This window comes from Mus caroli, unplaced genomic scaffold, assembly GCF_978045245.1.
Source record: "Mus caroli unplaced genomic scaffold, Mus_caroli_1 scaffold_10, whole genome shotgun sequence".
NCBI lineage: Eukaryota > Metazoa > Chordata > Mammalia > Rodentia > Muridae > Mus > Mus caroli.
The window spans coordinates 107051065-107077199 of record NW_028227265.1 but is presented as its reverse complement, the minus strand read 5'-3'; the positions used below and the strand labels follow the sequence as shown (position 1 = coordinate 107077199).

The 26135-nt window shown below is 50.4% G+C and overlaps 1 protein-coding gene across 11 annotated transcripts in view; it reads left to right on the top strand.

Annotated features, from left to right (window-relative positions):
* The window catches only part of Ank1 (ankyrin 1), a 177479-nt gene that overhangs the window by 122666 nt on the left and 28678 nt on the right, over positions 1-26135 (top strand). For 8 of the 11 annotated variants that reach the window (XM_085844072.1, XM_085844070.1, XM_085844069.1 and 5 more), the window contains exons 15-36: positions 826-924; positions 1503-1601; positions 6729-6926; positions 10711-10809; positions 12578-12676; positions 12894-12992; positions 13952-14044; positions 14361-14433; positions 15049-15072; positions 16065-16161; positions 16517-16595; positions 18482-18579; positions 18664-18888; positions 19467-19621; positions 20043-20254; positions 20701-20905; positions 21214-21310; positions 21495-21723; positions 23526-23651; positions 23778-23897; positions 24998-25076; positions 25340-25414. In XM_085844072.1, coding sequence (XP_085700198.1) covers positions 826-924; positions 1503-1601; positions 6729-6926; positions 10711-10809; positions 12578-12676; positions 12894-12992; positions 13952-14044; positions 14361-14433; positions 15049-15072; positions 16065-16161; positions 16517-16595; positions 18482-18579; positions 18664-18888; positions 19467-19621; positions 20043-20254; positions 20701-20905; positions 21214-21310; positions 21495-21723; positions 23526-23651; positions 23778-23897; positions 24998-25076; positions 25340-25414 — 2680 coding nt within the window. The remainder of the gene's footprint in view (positions 1-825; positions 925-1502; positions 1602-6728; positions 6927-10710; positions 10810-12577; positions 12677-12893; positions 12993-13951; positions 14045-14360; positions 14434-15048; positions 15073-16064; positions 16162-16516; positions 16596-18481; positions 18580-18663; positions 18889-19466; positions 19622-20042; positions 20255-20700; positions 20906-21213; positions 21311-21494; positions 21724-23525; positions 23652-23777; positions 23898-24997; positions 25077-25339; positions 25415-26135) is intronic. The other 3 variants (XM_085844074.1, XM_085844073.1, XM_085844068.1) reach the window with 1 other exon arrangement.

The following is a 26135-nucleotide window of genomic DNA, read 5'->3' as shown; positions in this document are numbered from 1 at the left end:
GGCAGGGTTTAGTGGCCCACCTGTGATGGAGATACCTGGAAAGCTGAGACAGGAGGATTACTTGAGCCTGGGAGCTCGAGACCAACCTAGAAAACATAGCAAGACTGGTTTTCAAAAACCCAAACCAGAAACAAAACAAAAACAAACCCCATGTATTTTTAAAGAAACAATAGACTGAGGGAACCCCCATCTAACCTTCTTTGTGGTCACCGGCCTGTTGTGTCATCTCATTCTGCAGAAAGGGCATAGTTGGTCTCTGCTCCAACCAGGCTTCTGTTCCTCCTGCAGCAGTTAAGGTGCTAGACACTAGCTATAGGCCAATCAGACAGGTTCCTGACATACAGGAAGGATCAAAGGGCTCATGGTCTGGGAAACAGCTTGCTGGAGAGTGCTTGCCTGGCCTGCGCACTCTCCCGAGCTACAAACGGTAGTTGACTAACTAAATGGGTAAGAGCTGTGCACATGGTGGCACATGCCTGTGGTCCCAATACGTCAGAGAATGGAACAAGGGAATCTGGAGTTCAAGGCCAGCCTGGGCCACATATTAAGTCTGTCTCCAAAGGAATAATAACAAACCAAACAAGAGGCAGCCCCTGCTTGAGTCGACAACCAGTATCAGAGGCAGCTTTCTCTGTTTCTTCTATTAGAGTTGTCCAGGTCATACCCGGGAGGCTTGTAGCCCCTTGGCAGGGATCAGCACCCTCAGGTCTTTCCGTTCTGTTGGCATTCCCATGTTGGCTAAGGGTAGGAAGAGTCCTAACCAGGCTTTCCTCTGGGGCAGCAGCGCTGCCTCCTGTGGTCCTGATGGCCTGTGTTTCTCCTCAGAAAGGATTTACCCCTCTGCACGTGGCTGCTAAGTACGGGAAGGTACGGTTGGCGGAGCTGCTGCTAGAACACGATGCACACCCCAATGCAGCTGGGAAGGTAAATTTGCACTCTCCTCTTGGGTTAGAGGGAACGGGACAGAGATTCCCCGCTGGGGATTACCTCTCTTGGCTGGGCAGACTTCTGTTAAGAATTGCATTGGATAAAGCAATCCTGACAAACGCCTTGTCCGTTAGAAGGACCCAGTACCTTCTCTGAATAACTGTGATGATCCCATGGCTCATCTCCCCCATGGGGATGAAGAAATGGCCCTGGATCCTGCTCGAGCTGTCTTTCAATGGCTCTCCTTTCAGACTGGCTTTAGGCAGATTTTTTTTTTTTAATTACTTTCTTTTACAATATTGACAATGGAACCCAGCACTGAGAAGATATGCCAGGCAACCTCTCTACTATTGAGCTGCATCCCCAGCCTTAAATGAAAGGGATTTGTTTTCACTTTTGTTGTGATGAAATGAAAACCGTCATTTGAGCATGCTGGCAAGTGCTTTATCGCTGAACTATACGGCCAGTTCAGGGTGGGCACTTCCTGAGGAAGCCGTGTTGTAGGTTGAAGAGTGGGTCCGGGTTCCTCGCAGATGGTGAAGCTGTTCACATTCCTCTCCTCTGTCCCTCTGCAGAACGGCTTGACTCCTCTGCATGTGGCCGTCCATCACAACAACCTGGACATTGTCAAACTTCTTCTTCCCCGAGGTGGCTCCCCCCACAGCCCTGCCTGGGTAAGGCTCCCAGACCTGCTTCTGCCTAGAGAGGTGGTTCAAGACCCCTCTAATGCTGTGTGTGACCCTTTAGTACATGTTGTGTTTCATGGTGTGCTGTGTGTTATTCTTCACATTGTGGTAACCCCCGACCATAAAATTATTTGTGCTGCTATTTTTTTTTTGGTTTTGCTATTTTGATAACTGTAATTTTGCTAGTGTTATGAATTGTACTATAAATATCTGATGGGCAGGATAGCTGATATGCTACCCCTGTGAAAAGGTCGTTTGACCCTCAAAGGGGTAACAACCCGTGAGTTGAGAACTGCTGATCTTAGGCAACCTCAGAGGTTTTGTGTTTGACTGTGTAAACACAGACATGTCAACACACCTTCAAAGAGACAGACTGCAGGATTAATGCTGCTATCTGAGGGCTCATTGTAGATGGGACATAGGTAACAGTCTCCTGTCAGAAGGTCCCTCCCAACGGTGGAATTTGATTTAAACCCCACATGTCCCCACCTTCATCAGCTACATGTCAGCCATATTTTGTAAGCTGGTGCTCAGAGGCCTAGTGAATGAGTTCCAGAGCCACAGGCTTGTTCTCAGAGACTCCACTCCATGGGATGGGGATCCACTGGGTGTCACATTCTGTTTTCCATGTGTTTATCTGGTGCTGGATACAGTGGCCTGGAGGGATATCCAGGTTCCCACAAGCTCTCTGGACCTTGAAGCAAAGTCTCCTCTCAGTGTGAGGGTCACTCCGGTTTAGTTTGATTTTTGAATAGAGACATTGTGGTGGAGAGAAACTCCTACATGTTCTGCACTGATCGCATATTTGGCCTCTGAAATATGCCGCTAAGTATAGGACTCTCTGACCCTCATAGGAACAGGGAAGGGGAAATCCAAGACCAGAATACCCCTGGGACTAAGCCCTTTGTGTCTGTGAGAGACAAGAGAAGACCGTGAGACTAGTGGCCAGGAAAAGAGTCAGGGCCAGCAAAGGAGGGACCTCCATGGTGCCTGCACTGGGAGCCCTTCCTTCCGACAGGGCAGCCTGAGAGTGATTTTGAGTGTCCATGCTGCCCACCCATGGGAGAGTCATCCGTTGGGTCACTATGCAGGATAGCCGACACCTGCCAGTCTCAGCGGTGGTGAGGAGACCACGCATGGCTTCAGTTTGTTGTCCCCTGCTTAGGAGAGTGCTCACTTCAACTCACAGCATTTACCTCCTGCACACACAGCATGTCTCAGGAAGCTCTTGTCTCCTCAGGCTCTGTCCCTATTCCTGCCTCCTGTGGTAGCAAGCCCTACGTCATTGTGCAGAGGCAGCACACAGCCAGCTAAGATGTTGACTTACTCCTGCTTCTAAAAATAAAAAGTCGGATTCCCCTCCTCCACCTCCTCCTCCTCCTCCTCCTCCTCCTCCTCCTCCTCCTCCTCCTCCTCCTCTCCGTCCCCATCCCCACTTATATAAAAGGAGCTGGAGCCAGGTTCATGATATTTAAAGAGAACGAAAGGCAGCTCAAAGCCTGCACAGATGGGGTTTGTTTCCATGGCAAAAAATAGTTTCCAAAGTAGTCTGGCAATTTTGTAGAATTTCACAGCAAATCCCTTTGCACCCAAACCAAACTCTCCCCTTCTCGATCCGATGCTTACAGATTCCCTCCTGTGAGCAGCCCTTCCCTGAGCTTACTTCCTTGGGGAAAGGAGCCTTTTCCTGGCATATGTCCCTATCTGACCTCTCCCTGGCTCCCCAGCCTAGCTGCCATTTTTCCTTGTCACCCACAAAAGGTCATCAATCCTTTAGTCCTAGATTGAGGGACACTCTGATGGGTCAGGTCATGCTCGGAGGTGGTCAGTGACTCATGTCTTCCAGTTTAACCCAAGGTGACCTGGAAGGTTTTGCCCCTGATAAATCAGAGCCTGTTCATGCCATTGTGTTAGATACCCACAGCAGCCGGAATAAGCTGGGACTCCTGCTAGAACATCCCTGGGTGTACTGCAATTTTCTCCAATGACTGTACCTTGGACATGGGGTGGGGTAGGGGGAGAAGCCCAATAAGTCTTGCCCTTTATTCAGTATGACATCTCAATCAGAAATGCTGGTGGGCCCTCAATGAGACAGCGCGTGGCAAGTGAAAGTCCAGGGATGGCTGAAGGACCGCTGGCCAATGTGGAGAAGCACATGTCTGGAGACAGTTGCACACAGTAACTCTCTGCTGTGTAGGCTGGGTGGGCATGGGTCCAGGAGGTCATGGGTCCTGCCCTGGAAGTCCCCTGGCTTGGCACTCCTTCATTCTGAATATTCCAAGGCCTGGCTACTCAAAGTGTGGTTAATGGACCAGCACGTCAGCATCACCTGGGAGCTGATGAGGAACTTAGATGCTCACGCCCAGCCTAGACCTTCTGCACCGCACAAGGTCTCAAGTGCTATGCACACACATCACTGTCTCAGAAGCCAAAAGGACTTATGGGGTCAGCCATCCGTTGTGTAATATTAGGTAAAGCATGTTACCACTCAGAGAATAGCTTCATCACAAGACAGGATGGTAATTCAGACAGCCACCTCACTTACCATACATGGCTGGGGTAATGCTCCAATAAGATCATAGAAACCGTTTGCAACGGGGTGACCAACTGATGCACCCGTAGCCTATCCCATGTCTGCTAGAGGAAGAGGGGCTTTACTCACAGGAGAAAACCAACCACTGGGAAATAAATAACATTTAAAGCTGGGAGTGGTGGTGTGTCCAGCACTTAGAGTCTGAGGCAGGAGGACTGACTTCCTCAGGCCTGAAGCCTTCCTGGGCTATATTGTAATTATAAGCCAGCTTGGACTACACACTGAGATTCTAATAATTCAGGGTGACACAGTTAACTGGTTAGACCAACACTTGCCATCCCGCCTTACCCAGCAGTATGTGGCAAAGTCACCACACACAACTGGCCTATTCTCCTGTCTTACTTTTGGAAAATACTTCCTTGCAAGTACGTGATTATATTTGACCCACCAGAAGATTTTAGAAATAAGCAAGGCAAATGCTTCCTCTACTTTTTAATAATATTTAAAAATATGTAAGACTGTCTAGGTGCTGGGATATTGTCCTGGGTTGCTGCTGGTTTGGAGTAGAACAGAACTGACTAGCTGGCCCTGCATCCTTGAGTCACCCGCCAGCCTACCCAAAGAACAACATCGTTACAGTTGCATCAAGAAAGATTTCTTTTAGAAAGTTATTAACTCTTCCAAGGGAGCGCCTTGTAATATTTGGCTGTGGGTCTCTGCGTCTGTTTTAGACAGCTGCTGGGTGGAGCCTCTCAGAGGACACTCATGCTAGGCTCCTGTCTGTAAGCATAACAGAGTATCATTAATGGTGTAAGGGATTGGTTCTTGCTCACAGGATGGGGCTCAAGTTGAGCCAATCATTGGTTGCCTCTCTCTCCCTCAGTCTCTGCTCCCACTTTGTCCCTGGATTTCTTGTAGGCAGGATAAATTTTGAGTTGTAGATTTTGAGGGTGGGTTGGTATTCTTATCCTTCTACTGAGAATTCTGAGAATCTACAAGACATGGCCACTTCAGGCTCTGTATCTCCCACTGATAGGAGTCTCGGCTAGAGTCACCTTCATAGACTCCCTTGAAGCCCCCTCATTCCAGGTCTTCAGTTTGGAAGTCTCACACACATACACACACACACACACACACACACACACACACACACACATACACACACACACACACACACACACACACACACATACACACACACAGGCAGAGAGAGGGAGGGAGGGAGATAGAGAGGGAGGGAGGGAGAGAGAGAGAGAGACCTACAAATTTCTGTTCACTCTCCCGGCCCTCTCTCCCTGGTTCTTCACCCTGTTCCCCATTGTGGGAAGGATTGAGAGATCTGGATGGGACAAGGACTCCATAAGAAGACCAACAGAGTCAACTAACCTGGACCCTTGGGGCTCCCAGAGACTGAAGCACCAACCAAAAAGCATACATGGGCTGGACCTAGCTTTCCCCCACCCTCACTACATATGAAGCAGATGTGCACCTTGATCTTTATGTGGGTCCCCCAACAACTGGAGCTGAGGCTGTCTCTGACTGTGTTGCTTCCCTGTGGATGCTGTTGCCCTAACTGGGCTGCCTTGTCTGGCCTTAGTGAGAAAGGGTGCGGCTAGTCCTGTAGTGACTTGATGTGCCAGGGTGGATTGGTACGGGGGGGGGGGGGGCTCCCCCTTCTCAGAGGGGAAGGAGAGGGTGCATGGGGGAGGGGCTGTGAGGGGGACTCAGAGTAGAGGAGTCTGTGATCAAGTGTAAAGTAAATGAATAAATAAATTAACAGGAAAAAGAAAGTTATTAAGAAAAGAACAGCAAGGCTGGGCAGTGGTGGCTCATGTCTCTAATCCCAGCACTTGGGCAGCAGAGATTGCTGAGTCTGAGGCTACCTGATCTACAGAGTGAGTTCTAGGACATCCAGGACTACACAGAGAAACCCTGTCTAGAACAAAAAGAAAGAAGGGAAGGAAGGAAGGAAGGAAGGAGAGAGAGAAAGAGAGGAAGGAGGAGAAAGAAAGAGGAAAGAGAAGAGAGAAGAGAGACGAGACAGACATATTTAAGAGGAAATGTTAATCTATCAAGAGCCAGTTATTCTGTTTGGTTTTTCGAGTCAGGGTCTCACTACGTGGCCCTGGCTGGCTCAGGCTCAGGCTCACCTTGCTTCCGTCTCCAGAGCACTGGGGTTACAGATGTGTGCCATTATACACGCTTCGCCGGTTCTTTTCCTTATGAAACATCTGGGCCTTTGAGTCCTTACTGCTGGGAGGGAGAGATGGGAACCTTTAACTCTTACCTACCTTGTCTTCAAGCTGGAATCTGAATCTCACTTGGTAAATGTTTCCTCCCCAGCCACTCATCTCAGAAAGGTACTAAGTCTTAGTTAGCATGGTGAGAAGAGGACAGACACCTGCCAGCTCCGAGAGCCTGCAGACCTAGCTCCAGATGCGGTAGCTAGTCTATTTGTTCATCCACATATCACGCTTTCTGTGAGGACAGCAGCCTAGCTCAGAGGCTGAGCCAGGCCCAGCCCTCCCTGTCATTACCTCAGCTGTCGGGCCTCTGAGCTCAGGTACCTCCTTTTGTTTCAGAATGGCTACACTCCTTTGCACATCGCGGCCAAGCAGAACCAGATAGAGGTGGCCCGCAGTCTGCTGCAGTACGGAGGGTCAGCGAATGCTGAGTCGGTACAAGGCGTGACCCCACTTCACCTGGCTGCCCAAGAGGGCCACACGGAAATGGTTGCTCTTCTCCTGTCCAAGCAAGCCAACGGCAACCTGGGGAACAAGGTAAGGCCTTCTGAGTTTACCCTACAGCTTTGATGTAGGTGTCGGCTTCCTGCTAAACATGTAGTTTGGAGCACCCTGCTTCTGCGTGAGGTGTGTGGGTGAGCCCCTAATAACAGCCCTCTGTGAGTTCTATCTCAATATTGCACTGAGTCCACAGCCGGCTCCCGAGGCAGTGAGATCCCGAGCCTTTGCAGCCTTACTGTGTCATGGTGCCTTTCTATACTCCTTTGAAGATCTACAAGGAGATTGTAGAGTATGAAAACCCAGTCTCTCTGCTCCAGGGTAGCCAGCATCTGTATGCAGGAGTGCTTTCATAATTTGGTACTGAATAGCTACTTCCTGTGGTGCAAGATGGATTTTCCTCTGCGTTAGCCATCCTCTCTGGCTCTTGCAATCATCCCATGTAAAAAGCCAGGCCTGGTCCTAGTGCTTTTAGACCCAGTGTTGCTGGTGACATGGAGACAGGAGCAGCAGTGACACTCCTGACCAGCCAGCAGAGAGCAGTTTCCAGTGAGAGACCGTGTCTCAAAGATACAAAGTCCTGAAGACTGACCCCAGGGTTGGCCTCTGACCCCTCACACATGCACATGGGTGTGTCCATCTGCACACAAACACAAGGCAGTTCTCTGTTCCGCATGATGTCCTTAGGGACCTACTGCTATGTTTCTTTAGCAGAACATAGTTTTGTTTTCCTTAGGCTCAAATCCTATCTAGTGTCAGGTTCTTGACCACCCATGAAATGTCAGGCATGGGTTCTGTTTCACAAGGTGGGCCTTAAAGCTAAACAAAAAGTGATTGGTCACTCCCACAACGTCTGTGCCACTATTGAACCGGCATATCAGGCAGGCCGGGCGTCACTGTAAATCGCAGAGTTTGTAGCTTGGCTGGTGTTGACCTTTCTTCTCTGGGAAGCGTGCAGAGTACCTTCCAGTCCATGAATACCAATCGGTGGAGGTCAAAGCTCTAGTTAACATCAACTTGACTTCATGTTCAATGACATACGTAATGTTGCCTTCACCAATAGGCCCTTAACATTAGTTTGCAAAGAGAAACCAATAGCTCTGGCAACGGCCTGGGTTGTTTAGGGATTTAGGTAGAGCCCCTTTGGCAGACAACTTCACTAGATGTAATCCATTTCCGACACAGGAGGCTTCACTTGGTAGTAAAGGGGGCTTTGTCTCCTGCATTATCTGGTGACTTCATTCAGATTTCTTTCGCACGTGTGTAAATCTTAAGAAGCTTTAACGGTGGTTAGGTTTCCATATAACCAACCCTCCAGGTTGCCCTTAGTGTTAGTCTTTCCCTGTTTCCTCCCTAACCCCACTCTGTCCACTCCCTCTATTAAATCCTCCCATTCCCATCTCCCCTACTATCTCTCCATAACTATTCATTCTCTTTCCCCTTCCTTGGGGGGAACCTCCCTCCTCTCCAGTCTCTTCCCCTCTATATTATGATTGCTCTATCTCTATATCTAACCTCTATTGTGTTATGGACTGAAGCATGACTATCAAAGGCTTAAAAGCTAACATGCACATATAAGAGAATACACATCATATTTGTCTTTTGGGGTCTGGGTTACTCCATTCAGGATTTTTTTTTCGAATTTTATCCATTTGCCTGTGAATTCCATGCTTTTATTTCTTAACAGCTAAATAATAAATATTCTATTGTTTAAATAAATTACCCATTCATCTCTTTGGACAGCTAGGCTGTTTCCAACTTCTGGGTGTTACGGGTAAAGCGGTAATGAGCACGGATGAGCAAGTTCCCCTATAGTAGGATAAAGAATCCTTTAGGTATATTCCCAAGACGGGGGAGAGCTGGATTTTGAGGTAGATCCACTCTCAGCTTCCTGGGAACCAGCACACCAATTTCCATGATGGCTGTACAAGTCTGCACTTCCAGAAGCAATGGATGCGTGAGCCCCTTACCCCACGTCCTCACCTGCATGACCTGGCATTTGTTCTATCGATCTTGGCCATTCTGACAGGTGTGGCTTTGGTTTCTATTTCCCTGATGACTAAGGCTCTTGAGCCCTCACCCAAGTGTCCCCCAGTCCTTTGTGTTTCATCTTTGTGAACTCTGATCAGCTCTGTGCCCCCATTTTAATTGGGTTATCCTTTTTCTTGATATTAAGTGTTTTTTCTTTAAAGCTCTTTAGATATTTTAAATACTAACCATCTGCCAGGTGTATTATTACTAAATGCCTTTCCCCGTTTTGTAGCCTTCAAATTATTGGGGGTTAAACACACCCACCAAAAAAACACAAGAAACATGTAATCCCAGACAAGCGAGCATATCAAAAGAGCAGGGTGGGGAACCTATACCATAGCAACCGGATAAGAAGAATCGATAAGCACTGCTCATTGATATCTCGGTATTCATGATGTCAGTTCACCAGTTAGAAACCACAAACTAACAGATTAGAAAACAGGACTCAGAGCTTGGGCAGCCTGAGGAAGTACAAAGGCAAGTCGAATCATTTGATGGGGAACCAGGGTTGAGATTCAGCACAGGGAAGAAAACAAACCTCCCCAACAATGATGTACAAGTTCTCACATAACAACCCACACCTCGACACATCACTACCTGTCTTAGTCCTGCACAAAACACCATGACCAAGAAGCAAGTTGGAGAGGAAAGGGTTTATTCAGCTTACAGTTTCACATTGCTGTTCATCACCAAAGGAAGTCAGGACTGGAACTCAAGCAGGTCAGGAAGCAGGAGCTGATGCAGAGGCCATGGAGAGATGTTATTTACTGGCTTGCTTCCCCTGGCTTGCTCAGCTTGCTCTCTTATAGAACCCAGGACTACCAGCCCAAGGATGGCACCACCCACAATGGGCCCTCCCATCCTTGATCACTAATTGAGAAAATGCCTTGCATCTGGATCTCATGGAGGCATTTCCTCAAGAGAGGCTCCTTTCTCTGAGATAACTCCAGCTGTGTCAAGTTGACACCCAAAACCAGCCAGTATACTGTCCCAGTGAGAAATCTGATGAGAAGTCCAAAAATGTGGTCCTTCTACTCCCAGAGTGGCCCACCCTCCTTACAGTGCTGTGGGCTGCGGGGCAGAGGTGGTAATGCATGCTTTCAGAAGGTCCAGCATGGTTCCACATGCATGGTGTTTTCTTGGATGCTCCCTGCTCTGCCCTTGGGAAAAGCCAGTGGTAGCCTGTATCATCTAGAATAAGAAACCAAGGTACCTAGGTTTCCTATGGCAATAACAATTGCTACAATTGAAAGTCTACAATTCAGCTAATCTGTCGTCTGTGGGCCAGCCCCAGCCACTGTTTACTACATAAAGCTTTATTGGAACTCAGCCATGCCCAGTGGTTTCCATGTTGGTCAGAACTCCTTATTACCAGGATTGGCAAAGACACAGTCTTCATATTAGCAGTCTGGCCATGCACAGAAAAAAAGCTGCCTGAACTTTCCCTTAAGTTAGCCACCTGGCTCTTTTAAGCCCTCACCTTTCTTCCTCTCTAGCCCTCCTTCTCTCTCTCCCTTCCCCCCCCCTCTCCACATGGCCATGGCCGGCCTCTCTCTTTCTACCTTCTCTCCTTTCTCCCTGCCTTTCTACAATAAAGCTCTAAAACGATAAAAAAAAAAAAATAGCCACCTGACACTCAGGAGGCCCAGGATAGGAAATTTTTTGGCTAAATAACCAGCCAGATAGCTAGATGGAGCTGCGTAGACTTGAGGAATGCAAGCCTCACTGCTCTGTTTCTGCAGACAGAAATTCTTCCCTGGCTTAAAGTTGGTGCACATCTGTTTCTTTTTAGAGTGGACTCACTCCTCTCCACCTAGTGTCACAGGAAGGCCACGTCCCAGTGGCAGACGTGCTGATCAAACATGGCGTCACCGTGGATGCTACCACCCGGGTAAGGCATGAAACCCGTGCCTGTGTCTGTAATGGCTGTCTCCCTCCCTTAGCTGCATTCCCCAACACGATCCACCCAGGCGTACCACCCCCCACCCCAAACCTTAGAACATCACAGAGGCACACCCTCACACCTTGAAATTGTCTCCTTCACGGAGACAAGCCGTTGAGGATCAACACTGTTCTGCCTCCTCCTGAGTCTGGAGACACCAGCGTTCATGATCACTATACCTGGGAGTTTTTTTAGTCTGCTAGATCTTTGAGTCCGTCATAAGAACTTGGATGTTAAGTGTGGTCTCACACATGTAGAACACATGCGAGGGAAGACACCAGGGTTTTTCTGAGTTGCTTGGAAGTGCAACCCCTTTTATGCCAAGACTGTGTTGGGTGGAGTTTGACTTTCTCTCAAACGTGCCGTGGCAAAGAGCCCTGTGTCGTGGCTTAAGGGTGAGTGTATGGCAAGCAGCACAAGGCTCTGCGCATCTGTCCCCAGTGACAGGAAGGAGTCACAAAATGAGACATCCAGAATAAGAAGGTGGCAGTCCAGAGGGAGAACAGAGCACCTCCCGCTGGTGGGATAAGGAACTGCATGGAAAAGAAGCACTGGTTCCTTTTGTTTCGGGATACAGGGCTGAGGATGTAACTCATGTAGAGTTTGCCCAGCTGTGTGCAAGGCCCTCAGTTCCGTCCCCAGTGCTGAAAAAGAAAAACAACCCCCAAGAAAGGAGGAGAGTAACGCCAGCAGCACCATACACACATGCACCCCAGTTCCAGAGATGCACTACTACAATGGTGTACTGAAGACACCCCAAGAACTGCCTACAGCTTCAGCCAAGATCTCTTTAAAGCCCAAGGGTGTCCTGGACCTAGTTCAGAATTTGGGGGGTTCTTCCTGAAAGGATCCTGTTCTAGAGGTTAGAGCTGCCTCATAGACTACGAAGCCATCCCAGGACACAAAGGTCTGACTCATAGGATCTGTGTTAAGAAGGTCTCTGGAATCTTCAGCTGGCTCCCTAGGGTCATACATGACCAAAGAGGGCCTGGCTTATCAGCCATTTGGGCAGGACACCAAAGTAATCCAAGGGAGTGGAGCAGAGTTTGAACACGGAGGATGTGGAGCTGGCATGTGAGAGACCTGGGTTCATCCCCACCAAAGATAAACAAACGAAAATCAATACGAAATTAGCACTGCAGCCCATAGTCACACAGACAACCATGACCCATCACTTTAGATCACGGTCAGTCCCTACAAACTCTAGTAACTCAACCACCACTTGGAGGCTTACAGTGAGGCTCCACCCCTCTTGTAGATGAAACAAGTCTGCTGCTGTTGAATACTGGCACGGCAGTGCATGGCTGTCTGTCCTTCTAGTGCTCCTCTGAGCATAGGCCAGTGTGTTACTCTCTCCTTCTAAAAAGAATGCTTCTTAGATCCCAGTACAACTCTCTCCAATCCCAGCCTCTCTAAGAGCTGCCCCAGACGTCGGTCCCCACTCTGTCTTCTCTCTGCTTCACATCAACTGCCCTTGCTCATCTCCCAGGCTATCAGCTTTCCACCCAGCCCCTTCTTCCAGGTTCACATCAGCCTCCACTTGTCTGCCGCCAAATCCTGCCCCTTCTCTAAGCAGCATCGGTGACATGTCTCATGGTAGCCCTCGCCCTTCCCCGATGGCTTCCTCCCCTCCCTTAGATGGTTGCTTCTGTAAGGATTCCATTTAAGAATGGCTCTGATGGGGCCTTGCCACCTACACCCATTTCTTGCCTTTCAGATGGGTTACACCCCACTCCATGTGGCCAGTCATTATGGAAACATCAAGCTGGTGAAGTTCTTGCTACAGCACCAGGCAGATGTCAATGCCAAGACCAAGGTACCTTACACCCAGTTCCCAGGCTAACATCTCCTGGGCACTCACTTAGGAATCAGCCAGAGCCACTCAAGGCCCCGCCTCAGTCCTAAGCTTTGAAAAAAGGAAATGGGGGCTGGGGGGGGGGAGCAGGAGGGATAGTAGATGGACTTTGGAGTTTGCATGCAGTTCTTTCCAGCAACTCTTAACCAACCCTGTAAATGCCTGCCTCCCTTCGTAGCTAGGATACAGCCCCTTGCACCAGGCAGCTCAACAAGGACACACAGACATTGTGACATTGCTCCTGAAGAATGGTGCTTCTCCAAATGAGGTCAGCTCGGTGAGTACCCACCCAGTCCCGTTTGAGACAGCTCAAGGGGCAATGCCAAGACCAAGGTACCTTACACCCAGCTCCCAGGCTAACATCTCCTGGACGTTCACTTAGGAATCGACCAGAGCAACTCGAGGCCCTGCCTCAGTCCTGAGCTTTGAAAACAGGAAACAGTGGGTAGGGACAACCTAACTACATAGGTTGTTGACAGTCTGGGGTCTCCACAGAGCTGTGTGCCTTGCATATTCCAGGCTTAGACACTGGAGTGACCGTAGAATCGTGTTCCCAACACCATTCCCCCTCTCCTCTGGCTCATACCCGTTTCTGCTGACACACCTTCTGGTGTGTTTGAAGCTGCCTTCACTATGACAGGAGTAGGCAAATTTAAGTGCTTTGGGCCTGCCTCAAAGACACCCCTAGCAGCCTTGGCGATTTCAGGATGCATTTCCTGTTCTCGCAGGGGTTTGTAGGGTTACCTGCAAGGCTGTTCCCAGCTTGGAAGGCTGTGGAGCCTTGTCTGTAGAAGTGTTTGCTGAGGGTCTGCACAGGGCTGAAGCCACGTGGACTCCAGGCACATTCTGCAAGCAGAGAAGAATTTCACAGAGAACAAAAGCTGTGCAATTTTCCCTGAGCTCTTCTGCCAGCTGTATCCTGGGGTTTCCTTACTGGCTCCTCCCCAAAGTGCTTGCCTGCCCTGGGGGCAGGGGCAGGCAGCAGTGGGGAGGGTGCCCTGTTCTCATGCCAAGGCCATATACCCAACACCTAGGGCTTACAGTTTGTCCTATTCTCCTTCCTGCCTTGTCCCATCTTTGTGGCCCCAAGGATCACATACTTATACATACCTCTTCTTGGCTCCAAGGACCAGTCTGTCTTTGTGGGCGCTTCTGAAGAATCCAAGGGAACTGGATCTGTGCTCAGGAGACAGACTCTCCTCTCTGACTCTCTCTCTTGTCTCTCCTTTGTCCTAGAACGGAACCACACCTCTGGCAATAGCCAAACGTTTGGGCTACATCTCTGTAACAGACGTGCTCAAGGTGGTCACAGATGAAACCAGTGTGGTGGTATGTCTCCACCCCCTACCCCAGCTGTGGCCATGGGCCCTGAGGGTTACTGCCCAAAGTCAATGCCTCCCGCCTGGTAGGCACAGTTTAGCTACAGGTGGGGCATACTGCCACCTAGTGACCAAAGAATTGGATGGGTGAGGAAACGGGAAGTCTGGGCATGAGCTTCCAGATCAAATGCCTCCTGGGCCTGGCTTTCTTTGGCAACATATCTTTTCTATCACCTTTCCTGGCTGCTCATTTGGGGCAGTAGCAGGACAGAAACAAGTGTGCCTGGCTCCTTATGGGTCCCAGCCCCCGCCCTTTCTCTTTTCAGTTAGTCAGTGACAAACACCGAATGAGCTACCCTGAGACAGTGGATGAGATCCTGGACGTGTCTGAAGATGAAGGTAAAATCTTTGTGGATGAACTCAGGCTCCATTCTCTCAGGCATCCCTCAGAGCCCCTCAAACCTGTCTAGCCTAAACATACAAGTATACAATGTAGCTAGGGAGACCCACTTCTTACAAACATTGCCTATTGACAAAATAACTCCTTTCAGATGATCTCAAGTCTCATGGGCAAGTTAGATGGTAGGTTTGATACAGTTGCATTTGATCAAGAGCTGGCAACAGCTGCAGCAACATCTGGCTGCTGTTCTCCTTGAGCTAAAGTAACTAATAAGGCAGGTTGTTCAGACTGAGAACACATATTGGTCAGCTGCCCTTCTGACCTAGTGGGGCAGAAAGTTTGAAGTCTTCTCCATTACCACTGGGTGATGGGTGATTAAGGTTTCAACTTTGTGATCTCCAGAGTATCTTTCACCTCCTTCCTCCCCCCCCCAAGTAAGCCTTAAATCAAGGGAACCCAGGATAGTGAGGATGGGCTTGATCTATGGCCCCCTCTGTCTAGAATTTGGTGGTGGTATGACGATCAGCTAGACAGTTCTAATGCCCCCTTCTTAATAACGTGCCTCTCACTATACTGGGTCTGATGCTTCAACTTGGCTCTTCTTTGCCTTCCAGGAACTGCTCACATATCTATAATGGGTATGAAATGCTTTCTGTTCCCTGTGGTCTTTCTCACCAGAGCACATCCCACCATAAGCACACAAGTTCCTCACTAACCCATGCCTGCTTCGCATCCTCCGAGGCCCGGCCCCACTCAGGGCCCGGAGCTGACTAAAACAGGAGCGCACACCATGAAACCACCCCTGTATCTGTGTTCACGCCTCTGTGTTTGTGCTCATCCTGCATGAACAGTTCTACGTCCATCTTGTTGGCTCCCGGTCACAGGGCCAGGGCTGCAGATCACCAGGGCCAGGGCTCCCGATGCAGTGGGAGAGCCAGGACGGGGCCCAGGGCCCAAACCACTGCTCTTAGTCAAGCCAAGAAGGGAAGGAAGGGGTGTGCAGGTTGCCAATTTAGGTGCAACTACAAACAATAAATCCAGAAGGAGGAATTTACAAGGTATAGAAGTAGGAATGGAAATAAAGGGAGGAACAGGTCTGAGTCCTGTGCTGTTTGCCTCTCTGTAATTGCAGATTAGAATGATCTATAACCTAGGCAGGGTGTGGCAGTTCATGCTTCTGATCCCAGCATTCAGGAAGAAGAAACAGGCAGATCTTTGAGTTCAAAGCTAGCCTGGTCTACAAAGCAAGTGCCAGAAGGGGGTTAGGAGGGGGAGAAAATGATTATCTGTAGCTGTGATTCTTTTTGTGGCAACGTTTTACTCTCTGAAAGAGCTATTGTGTAAAGCCGAACTCATCCAACAACAACAACAAAAAAAAAAACCTTTTCTGGCTTTGTTGTTTTTCCTTCCTGCAAAACAGAGGAACTAGGAACCGGCCACCCTGGGTTTTAGGGTTGGAAGAACAGGACTGGGGATAGCCATGCCTAACAGGCCCTTGGGGCACCAGAAACCAAAAGTGCCCTCCACTTTTGAGGAGATATTGAGAGGTGGATTGGGGAGAGGTGCTTTTCAAGAGCAAGAGAGATTTCCTGTCTCCAGCCTGCCCCTCACTCAAGCTCCTGGGTTTCAGGTGACGAACTTGTCGGCTCGAAGGCTGAAAGGCGGGACTCCCGGGATGTGGGTGAGGAGAAAGAGCTGTTGGATTTTGTGCCGAAGCTAGACCAAGTGTAAGATGGGCTCAGTTGGGGTGGGAGGATCAGGCTGTGGATGGCCAGGTGCAGCTCTGGGACTCGGAGTAGAAATGTAGGTGAAAGCCAGGCCCCCGGGGGGGTCATTGGGATGGAGGGGCTTAGGCAAAAGCCAGGCCTGGGTATGCCTAGGGAGGGAGAGACAGATGTGCAGGAGGGGCATGGGTCAGCTTGTAGATCAGGGAGTCGTTTTGTCACCTGAGATGATGTAAGGGGTGAGTGAGTCAGGTCATTACAGGTGTGCTGAAGCCTGTCACTCAGGTCTCTTAGGAATGACGTCAGGGTCTGCTTCAAATGTTCTGCTCTTTGACTGTCTCATATTCCTGCTTAATAGGGTGGAGTCTCCAGCCATCCCAAGAATCCCTTGTGTCACACCTGAGACCGTTGTGATCCGATCTGAAGATCAGGAACAAGTAAGGAGAGCCTTGTCTCCTCCCGCCGCAGGGGGAACGAGGACATTCCATGATTGTGTTTGTATGACCCGGGGACAGTAGGAGCTAAAGTATAAAAAGATCACGACATGTACAGAACAGGTTCAGACCCATGATTCTGTGCGTCCCATAGAACTCAGTGCAGTTGGTGTACCCATTGTTTCCACTGTGAGTTCTGGGAGCAAGGGAACTCAGGGTGAGGGAAACACTATCATAGCATGCAGTGATGCAGGGAGACGCTCAGGCCATGCAGTTGCAGGACCAAGAAGGAAGCCTTCCCTGTGTGGTGCAGCCTGGGCAATGAGGCTGACATGTCAGCTTCCTCTCTCTCTCTCAAAGGGATGGCTGTGCCTTCCTTTCCTCATCATCCCCCAGAGACCCCAACACTGACAGAGGGGTACCAGAGCACTGCTCTCAGTAGAACTTGTGTTCCTGACAGAACCCTGGTCAGTGCCTTCATAGCATTCCACCTGAATTCGTGCAGAAGGTTAGAGATAGTGGGTGAGACTATGTTCTTACAGTCTAATCTCCTCCGACAAAGATTAGACCATTGGCACTTTCTCCAGAGCAAGAACATCCCTCGGGAGAGGAGAGGGTTGATGTGATGGTGGTGTTGAAGGTTGGCCATGTCTGCCCTGAGGTCTGACAAGGTGGGCTGAACCCCCTCCCTGACCACACGAAGGAATATGAGTCCCAAGACAGTACCGAGATCTGGGTCTGAAACTATGCTAGGGAATCACTACAATACAGCACTGGTGTTGCTGAACGTCGGGGAGATAATCAGATGGGGTCTTGGTCCTACTGTGACATTACCCCTGGATGCTGTCCAAGCCTCATGAACAAGCCCAGGGCACTGGCAGTGAGTCTTGCTCTGTAACCATCCCACTCCTCAGTTTCCCCTGCTCCCCACCACTGGAGAGAACACAGGGGTTGGTACATGCTAAGCAGAGCCCCTGCATCTCTTCCCAACTATTTGCTTAAGTCATAAACCTACTCAGAGGTGTATGGTGCATTTGTACTGAGTGCCTACCCTGGGCTCCAGATAAGGGCTGGGTTCAGTTGTCCCCTGTAAGCTGCTATTAGCTCTTCGTGTGGACTGAGACACACGGGGTCTTGTGAGGCAATAAATAAGCTCCTTACGTCGATGAGGAATGGGAAACTCCACAGAGCCTGACGGGTCGGTTCACCTCACAGACCCCTCACACATACAGACCATAGGGCAAGTAGCCATAAGGTGATGATGCAGGAGGGGAAAGGGCAGGGAATGCAGGAGGGGAGGGTGGGCCGGTGAGCGGGATGTGCATCGGGCAGAGGATGGTAGAGCAGGGAGAGACCCTGATGGTGAGCAGAGGCCATGCTGCTTTAGGGGTCAGAGTTCATTTCATGGAAGCAGTTCCTTCCACTGAGCTCCAGGACCCCAGGCGTGTTTGGATGTCCTGGGGATGTAAGATAAGAGACAGGAGGTCTCGCAGTCATCTATAGGATGGAACACAGGGACGCCAATGGAGGAGCTAGAGAAAGTTCCCAAGGAGCCGGGGAGATCTGCAACCCTATAGGTGGAACAACAATATCAACTAACCAGTACCCCCAGAGCTCGTGTCTCTAGCTGCATATGTAGCAGAAGATGGCCTAGTCAGCCATCACTGGGAAGAGAGGCCCCTTGGTCTTGCAAACTTTATATACCCCAGTACAGGGGAACTCCAGGGCCAAGAAGTGGGAGTGGGTAGGTAGGGAGCAGGGCAGGGGGAGGGTATAGGGGACTTTCCGGATAGCATTTGAAATGTAAATAAAATATCTAATAAAATAAAATTAAAAAAATTAAAACTGAAAAAGAGAGAGAGAGACAGGAGGCCCTTTCTCTTCTGCAGGCATCTAAAGAATATGATGAGGATTCCCTCATCCCTAGCAGCCCGGCCACAGAGACCTCAGACAACATTAGCCCTGTGGCTAGCCCGGTCCACACAGGGTGAGTGTTGCACCAATCTGGGACCCACTTTTTTCTGCCCTTGAGAAGGAAGTCAGCCGTGTTATGATCTTCCTGTGCCTCTAGGTTCCTGGTGAGCTTCATGGTGGATGCCCGAGGGGGATCCATGAGAGGAAGCCGTCATAATGGCCTCAGAGTGGTGATCCCTCCCCGGACATGCGCAGCACCCACTCGCATCACCTGCCGCCTCGTTAAGCCGCAGAAGCTGAACACGCCACCCCCACTGGCTGAGGAAGAGGGCCTAGCCAGCAGGATCATTGCCCTGGGACCCACGGGGGCCCAGTTCCTTAGGTGAGAAACCCATGCAGCCGGTGCATGTATGGAGGATATATGCAGCTGGTGTCTCCAACCAGTTCCTGCCACTTCAGCCGAGACTCCCAAGGCCCAGCCCACCCAGGCAGTACCTAGCCTCTCTTTTCTCTGCTGTGATGACAAACAGGCTTCCTGCCTCTCTCAGGCCCAGGACTCAGTTTATGGCTCTAGGGAACCCACTATTCTCAGAAGTGTGAGAATGCTAGAGAAGAGAGAAAACCTGGCCATTTGGGGGCCCGGGGTTTAGTTACGTAAGCACCAGAGAATTCATCTGGAAGGCATTCCTCAGAGAGGGTCACAATGATCCTCTGGAAGAATGACCTACAGACTCATTTCTCTCCTTCCTGGAGCCCACTAGGGTCACCAGGGCTCTGCTGTCCATCCAGAAGAGTCAGAGGGACTTTAGGAGCCTCAGTAGCCCAGGGCAGGTTCCTCCATAGCCCAGGCCTGTAGACCCTTCTCCCTGAAGGCTGTAAGCAGGGCCCACTGCCATCCCCCTTGTGTCCAGGTATCTGACTCCCCGTAGATAATCCCCTTCCACATCTGCTCTACCTTAGCCCTGTGATCGTGGAAATCCCCCATTTTGCCTCCCATGGCCGCGGGGATCGTGAGCTGGTGGTTCTGAGGAGTGAAAACGGCTCTGTGTGGAAGGAGCACAAGAGTCGTTATGGGGAAAGCTACCTGGACCAGATCCTTAATGGCATGGATGAAGGTAAGGGGCCCTAGGGCTGTGGTAGGCTTCTTGCTCTTAGAAGATGGGATCTTAGGTTGCATATTGAGGGGGTCTGTTAGCACTGCCTGGGCTGTGGAAGGGTGAGAGGGGCTGGAAATGGTCCTTATGATCAAGTGCTGGATCCTTAAGACATGTGTGTCCCCCCAACTCCTGTGGCCAGTGCCTCTTCTGCTGGGCCTCTGGGTCCAGAGACTGCTCCTTCTAGGCCACCTCTCTGCTGGGCTGCCAGGGAGGGAGGTGTATCCAGGACAGGATGTGGAAACCCTTGGACCACAGTCATAGCTCAGCCTGAGCCTTCTAGGCTACCTCCCTGCCAAGCCCCTAGGGAGGGGATGTGTCCAGGACATGGAGTCCCTGGCCCCACAGTGATAGCTCAGCCTGAGGCAGCTTGTGGTTACAGAGCTGGGGAGCCTGGAGGAGCTGGAGAAGAAACGTGTGTGCCGCATCATCACTACCGACTTCCCCCTGTACTTTGTCATCATGTCCCGGCTCTGCCAGGACTACGACACCATCGGTCCTGAAGGGGGCTCCCTGAGAAGCAAGCTGGTACCCTTGGTACAGGCAACGTTCCCCGAAAACGCTGTGACCAAGAAAGTGAAGCTGGCTCTGCAGGTGATGCGCACACACACACACACCCTGCCAGTTCCTAGGGCTACCTGGAGGTCAGGCTCTAGAGGATGTTACCACATCTGGGAGATCTGAGCTGAAGAGCAATTCTGGGAGGGATGGGTGAGCAGATGTTTACTGAAGAACTGTAGACATCCCTGTGTGGCCACTGAGTGTGGCCAGCTGTGTCCCCCTGGGAAGGATTCCATGGGAGGTCTGAAAAGGGCCAAGTTGCCAAGGGAAATATAGACATGAGAGGCAGAAGAAAAGGCTCAGAATGACACCTAAGCCATGGGGTCAAGCCTAGGTGGACACTATTCCATCAATGTATATAGGACAGTTGAGTGGTTAGGGTCACCTCCTCACCTGAAAACTGAGGGTACCTGGCTGGCCCTATCTAGACGGCCACTGACTTGCCTAGGGCTGAGCCTCCTGTCTTTGGCATTTCACAGGCCCAGCCTGTCCCGGATGAGCTGGTGACCAAGCTCCTGGGTAACCAGGCCACATTCAGCCCCATTGTGACCGTGGAGCCAAGGCGTCGGAAGTTCCACCGTCCCATCGGGCTGCGAATCCCGCTCCCTCCCTCATGGACGGACAACCCCAGGGACAGTGGGGAGGGAGACACCACCAGCCTGCGCCTACTGTGCAGCGTCATCGGTGAGTGATGCTCTCCATGTCCGTTTCCTTGGCAGCAGCTGGTTTGGGGGAATGCACTGGATGGTGAAAAGACAAAGCCAGCAAGCCTCCTTGGGCTCTTATGGCTTCCCCCGGGGAAGACAGAAAATGACCTCAGTAAAAGTCTATGGGTGGAGGGCGAGGCCTCAGCAAAATCTGAGGGGATCGAGTGCTTGGGCGCAGAGCAGAGATCACCCAGATGTCCCTCTCTCCCGTCCTGAGCACATTGGTAAGCTTCATGCATACAGATGGAAAAGCATTTCCTAGTTCTGTTTCTGCTGTTGTCATAGGTGGAACTGACCAAGCCCAGTGGGAAGATATAACGGGAACAACCAAACTTGTATACGCCAACGAGTGTGCCAACTTTACCACCAATGTCTCAGCCAGGTGAGACTCAGCCCTTATTTTTAGCCCAGCATGGTGGAGCCACCCACCCGGGAGCCATCCTCATGGCCTGGCCCCGCTCTCCCAGGCTAGGTTTAAGACACATTGGCTGGTGGCCCACAAGACCACCAGACAGGATGCAACGACTGCTGCATGGCTATGTTCACCACTCGCCCTGTCCTTTCAGGTTCTGGCTGTCAGACTGTCCTCGGACTGCGGAGGCTGTGCACTTTGCCACTCTCCTGTACAAAGAGCTCACAGCTGTCCCCTACATGGCTAAGTTTGTCATTTTTGCCAAGATGAATGACGCTCGGGAAGGACGGCTCCGTTGCTACTGCATGACGGATGACAAAGTGGACAAGACCCTGGAGCAGCATGAAAACTTCGTGGAGGTGGCCCGGAGCAGGGACATAGAGGTATGGCTGCAAGGTCTCCTCATAACAGTCATGGGAGGCTTTTCTCACTCCATTCAAGGGAACGGAGCCCTGGGATAAGGTGGCTTCTGGAACATGGTGGCTAGTCCAGGCCAGAAGTCCCACCTCTGATGCCGCAGGGCCTGTTAGGATATATCTCTTTAGCTCTTCTATCAAGAGTCACCTTAGATATGATATGAGAGCCTGAGAGTCACCACCGCAGGCATCTCAGGGAGGTGGCAGATGGTTGGCCTAGTGATTTGTATAAGAATCATCCCTTACTCTTCATGTGACTCTGGTACAATATAAATTAACTTACAAGGCCGGAGAACTGGCTCAGTAGTTAGGAGCACTTACTGCTCTTGAAGAGGACCTGGGTTCAGTTCCCAGCATCCTTAGACAGCTCACAACCACCTGTCACTCCAGTTTCAGAAGATCCAGTGGCCTCTTCTGGCCTCTGTGGGCACCTGCATACATGTGGTGTATGCACACGCGCACACACATAATTTAAAAAAAATCTTAATGTACTTTACGTATAAAGTAGGGGTTAGCTTTCCTAGCTGTGGGCACCTTTGTTATCCCTGATGTACACACTGGGAAACCAAGGCTGGGAGAGAGGTGTAAAGCGACCTTCATGCTGTGTCGATCATAGCTGTAGGATTTCACTCAAACTCCCTGCTTCTACTATCAGCAACCCTGGGATGTGATAACATCTGGGAAAAGCAAGGGCTGTGTGGACAAATGGATGCTATATAAAGATGGGATGGGAACTGGACTTGGACATTTTTACCAGTGCTACGATTCTGTCATGTTTATATAAGAAGCTAGAGACCCTCTGAGAGCCCTCTGAATCTTACCTGGGAATGCTGTGATGTCTTAGCTAGGGTTTCTATTGCTGTGATAAAACACCATCACCAAAGGCACCCTGGGGAGGGAGGAACTGATTGCAGTTTCCCACTTCTCATTGCATCACAGTTGATCATGGAGGAAAGTGGTGACAAGGACTCAAGTCAAGGATCTAGAGGCAGGAAGTAATTAAAAGCCATGGGGGAACACTGGTCACTGGCTTGCTCCTCGTGCCTTGCTCAGCCTGCTTTCTTATACAAGCCAACGATTACCTTTGCCAGGAGGGGCACCTCCCACAGCGAGCTGTGCCCACACCTATCATCGAGAAAAGGCACTGCATGGTTGCCCACAGGCCAATCTGGTTGTGGGGGATGGGCTTCTTACTTGAGGTTTCCTCTTCTCACGTGACTCTAGCTTGTGTCAAGTTGACAAAAGAAGCAACCAGCAGAGCTGACGTGGAACCAAAAGTTCTGGGCTGAGGCTTGGGCGTGTCTGGTTCTGATGCGGCTCTGGCACTCCCTGCTCGGAGTACTTCTTAGCCATGGGCCTCAGTTTCCCCCAGCAGTGAGATACGTTCACGAGATCATCTCAGTTGATGCTATTATATGCATAGAAGGAGTGCTTATGTGTGAGAAGGTATTTGTAGGCTCTCCAGCACATCTCATGAGCAAAACCCCTTCAGATAGACTAAGAATAGCCTAGGACGTTTTCAGGAGACACGCCCCGCTGTCCTAACGGGCCACTGAGTGCCGTGGAACGTGTTCTGCTTGGGGGCATGTGAAAGTGCTGTCCATTACAAGTCTGCATTAAGGGAGAGTGGCTCATTTATGTCACTTTTGCTTAAACAAGCAGTGGGGCTTCTCAGACTCCCTCCCCTTATGTGAGAGAAGGGGGAAAGAAGGGGGACAGAAATGTACAGGCATTCCTACATCAGCTCAGCATGCTTTTTCCCCCTATAGGTTCTGGAAGGGATGCCTCTGTTTGCAGAACTCTCGGGGAACTTGGTTCCTGTCAAGAAAGCGGCCCAACAGAGGAGCTTCCATTTCCAGTCGTTTCGAGAGAATCGTCTGGCCATCCCCGTGAAGGTGCTGGCCTCCTGTGGCCGCCTTCTTTTCCTGGTCTAGGAGTTTGGGAGGCAGGAACCCCTCCCCCATAGAACACCAGTCTAGAGGCATAAAGGGCCTTGCTAAAGCTCCCTGTGTGTAATCTAGGTGAGGGACAGCAGCCGCGAGCCAGGAGGGTTCTTGTCGTTCCTGCGAAAGACAATGAAGTACGAAGACACACAGCACATCCTCTGTCACTTGAATATCACCATGCCCCCCTGCACCAAGGTGAGCTGCCACCTGCCAACGTCCCTTAGAAACTCTCTGGGTAGACCCCGTAGACCCCAGAACACACGTGTGTCCAAAGGGCTTCTTTTCTTCCCTCTCAAACACTAGCTCTGAATTCCCAGGCTCCCCAAGGCTCGCGCCCTGTTGTGGATATTTGTTTTGTGGCCAGGCAGAGAAAGCTTGCCCTGGAATGTTTGTAAAACCTGGTTATGTGATGTGAGGAGCGAATGTCAGGGTCAGGTACTGTTAGGACTGTTCACTGGAGCCAACCTCCTTAGAATGTGGAGGACACAGCCCCTGGCTGCTCTTGTGGCCTCTAGGGAGCACAGCTGAATGAGGACTTGCTCAAGGTCACATACTCATAGACAGAAGTGGTCAAGTCTCTTCTCAATTGATTTGCCTGTCTCACCCCTCAAACAAGGGGACCTGAGTGTCCCCAGCCACTGTCAAAACCAAAGTTCCCAAACTCAGCCAGGGAGTCTTGACCAATGTACTTTTTCTGATCCCCGATCATGTGCTGCTTGGTTGGACATTTGGAGGGGCCACATCTCCAGAATGTCGCCATGTTTCTGCCAGCACCCCTGTGCAGTTGTTTGAATCATTTGCCTTCCATGGTCACCTAGAAGAGAAACAAGGTCACCTTCATATATGTGACTCGGTTTCTCTTTTCCTTCTGGGGATGAGGGTGAGCCTACTTCTCTCTCAAACGGAATGTCCAGTGCCTAGAACAGATAGGCCCTAGAGTTAAGCCACAGGGCAGTGTCAGAAATGAGCCGCTGAACAGAAGAGAACCTAAAAAAGAAAAGCCAAGTTTAAATTCAAGATCTGTCTCTACTGGGTGACCTTGTGCAAGTTGTTCCTATGTCTCAAATCTCCTCAGCCAAGGAGACAGAAGTCATAATGGTCCCTACCTGACTCCTAGGTGACTGCATCACCAACCTCCCACCCCCTCCTCTTCCCACAGTTCTTATCTATCAGGCCACGGACTACTGTGTCCCCTCCCTACAATATGAGAGCTTGCATCAGCTTCTCTAAGAGGGAGTGCAATGGGTTTTTTTTTAATCCCAAAACCCATTGTGCCCCGTCTTTGTCTTCTGCAGGGCAGTGGAGCAGAAGACAGGAGAAGGACCCTGACGCCCCTGACCCTTCGATACAGCATTCTCAGCGAGTCACGGCTGGGTAGGACCCCCCTTGCCTAGCACCTCGACATTGTGTCCCCATAAGGCGAATATGTCAGTAATTTCCTTGCCAAGGACTCTGTCCTGGTGCCAGTTCATCTTATTTTGTCTGCAGCAGGCAAAGCCCTTCCTTTAGGTCTCTACCTGACAGTGATCTGAAGGCTCCTGGGTAACCTGAGCATCCTTCTATAAGGACTGTACATCAACCTTATCCATGCTGTGCCCGGCCCAGGCTGCTAACTGCAACCCAATGCATCTCTCCAGGTTTTACCAGTGACACAGACCGTGTCGAAATGAGGATGGCTGTCATCAGAGAACACCTCGGCCTAAGCTGGGCAGGTGAGCAAAAGAGCCCTGTGCCTACCTAACCCCAGGGCCCTCCTCCTGGGTGATTTGTAGTGAAGTGCTTCCAGCCCTCTGTCATCATCTACTGTGATAGCCTGTGATAGCCCATTTTATAAGCAATGCATTGGGTCCCAGTGGAGAGCAGTGAGCTCCCTCCATGTTTGTCCAGTTCCCTGAAAACATTGTGAGAAACAATTTGTCCTTACTTTATAACAAGCAGACTGGAGACTCAGGGGGAAACAGCTGTTTATTTACGACCTTGCCAAGCCGAGTCTCAGCCCAAGCTGTCAGGGGACTGGTTGAATGCAGAGAGGAGTTTATAAATGCTAACCCCTGAGTTAATAATCAGGAGGGAGCAATCTTACATGCCATCTGGGTTATATCTTTTCCATTGCTGTGTATGTTTTTGAATTTTTCTCAACAAAAACTGTGTCTGGGTTCATCTCTTCATTAAATTCTGTTCATTTCAAAGCCCATTGGGTGCATGGCCTTGCAGGAAAACTTGGCTGACACCAGGTTTATACTCCCAACTTCTGGTTTGAGTGTCTGTGAATAGTTAGAGCAGCGGGCATTAGCAGGGATCCAGTGTCCCCTGTTCCTTTGCAGCTGAGCTGGACCTAAGCTGGCTTGAGACACCTTTGAAAATAAACAGATTTTTATGTCTAACAGCAGTAACTCTTGATGTGACAGCTGCCTTTGGATGTCTTGGTTTGCC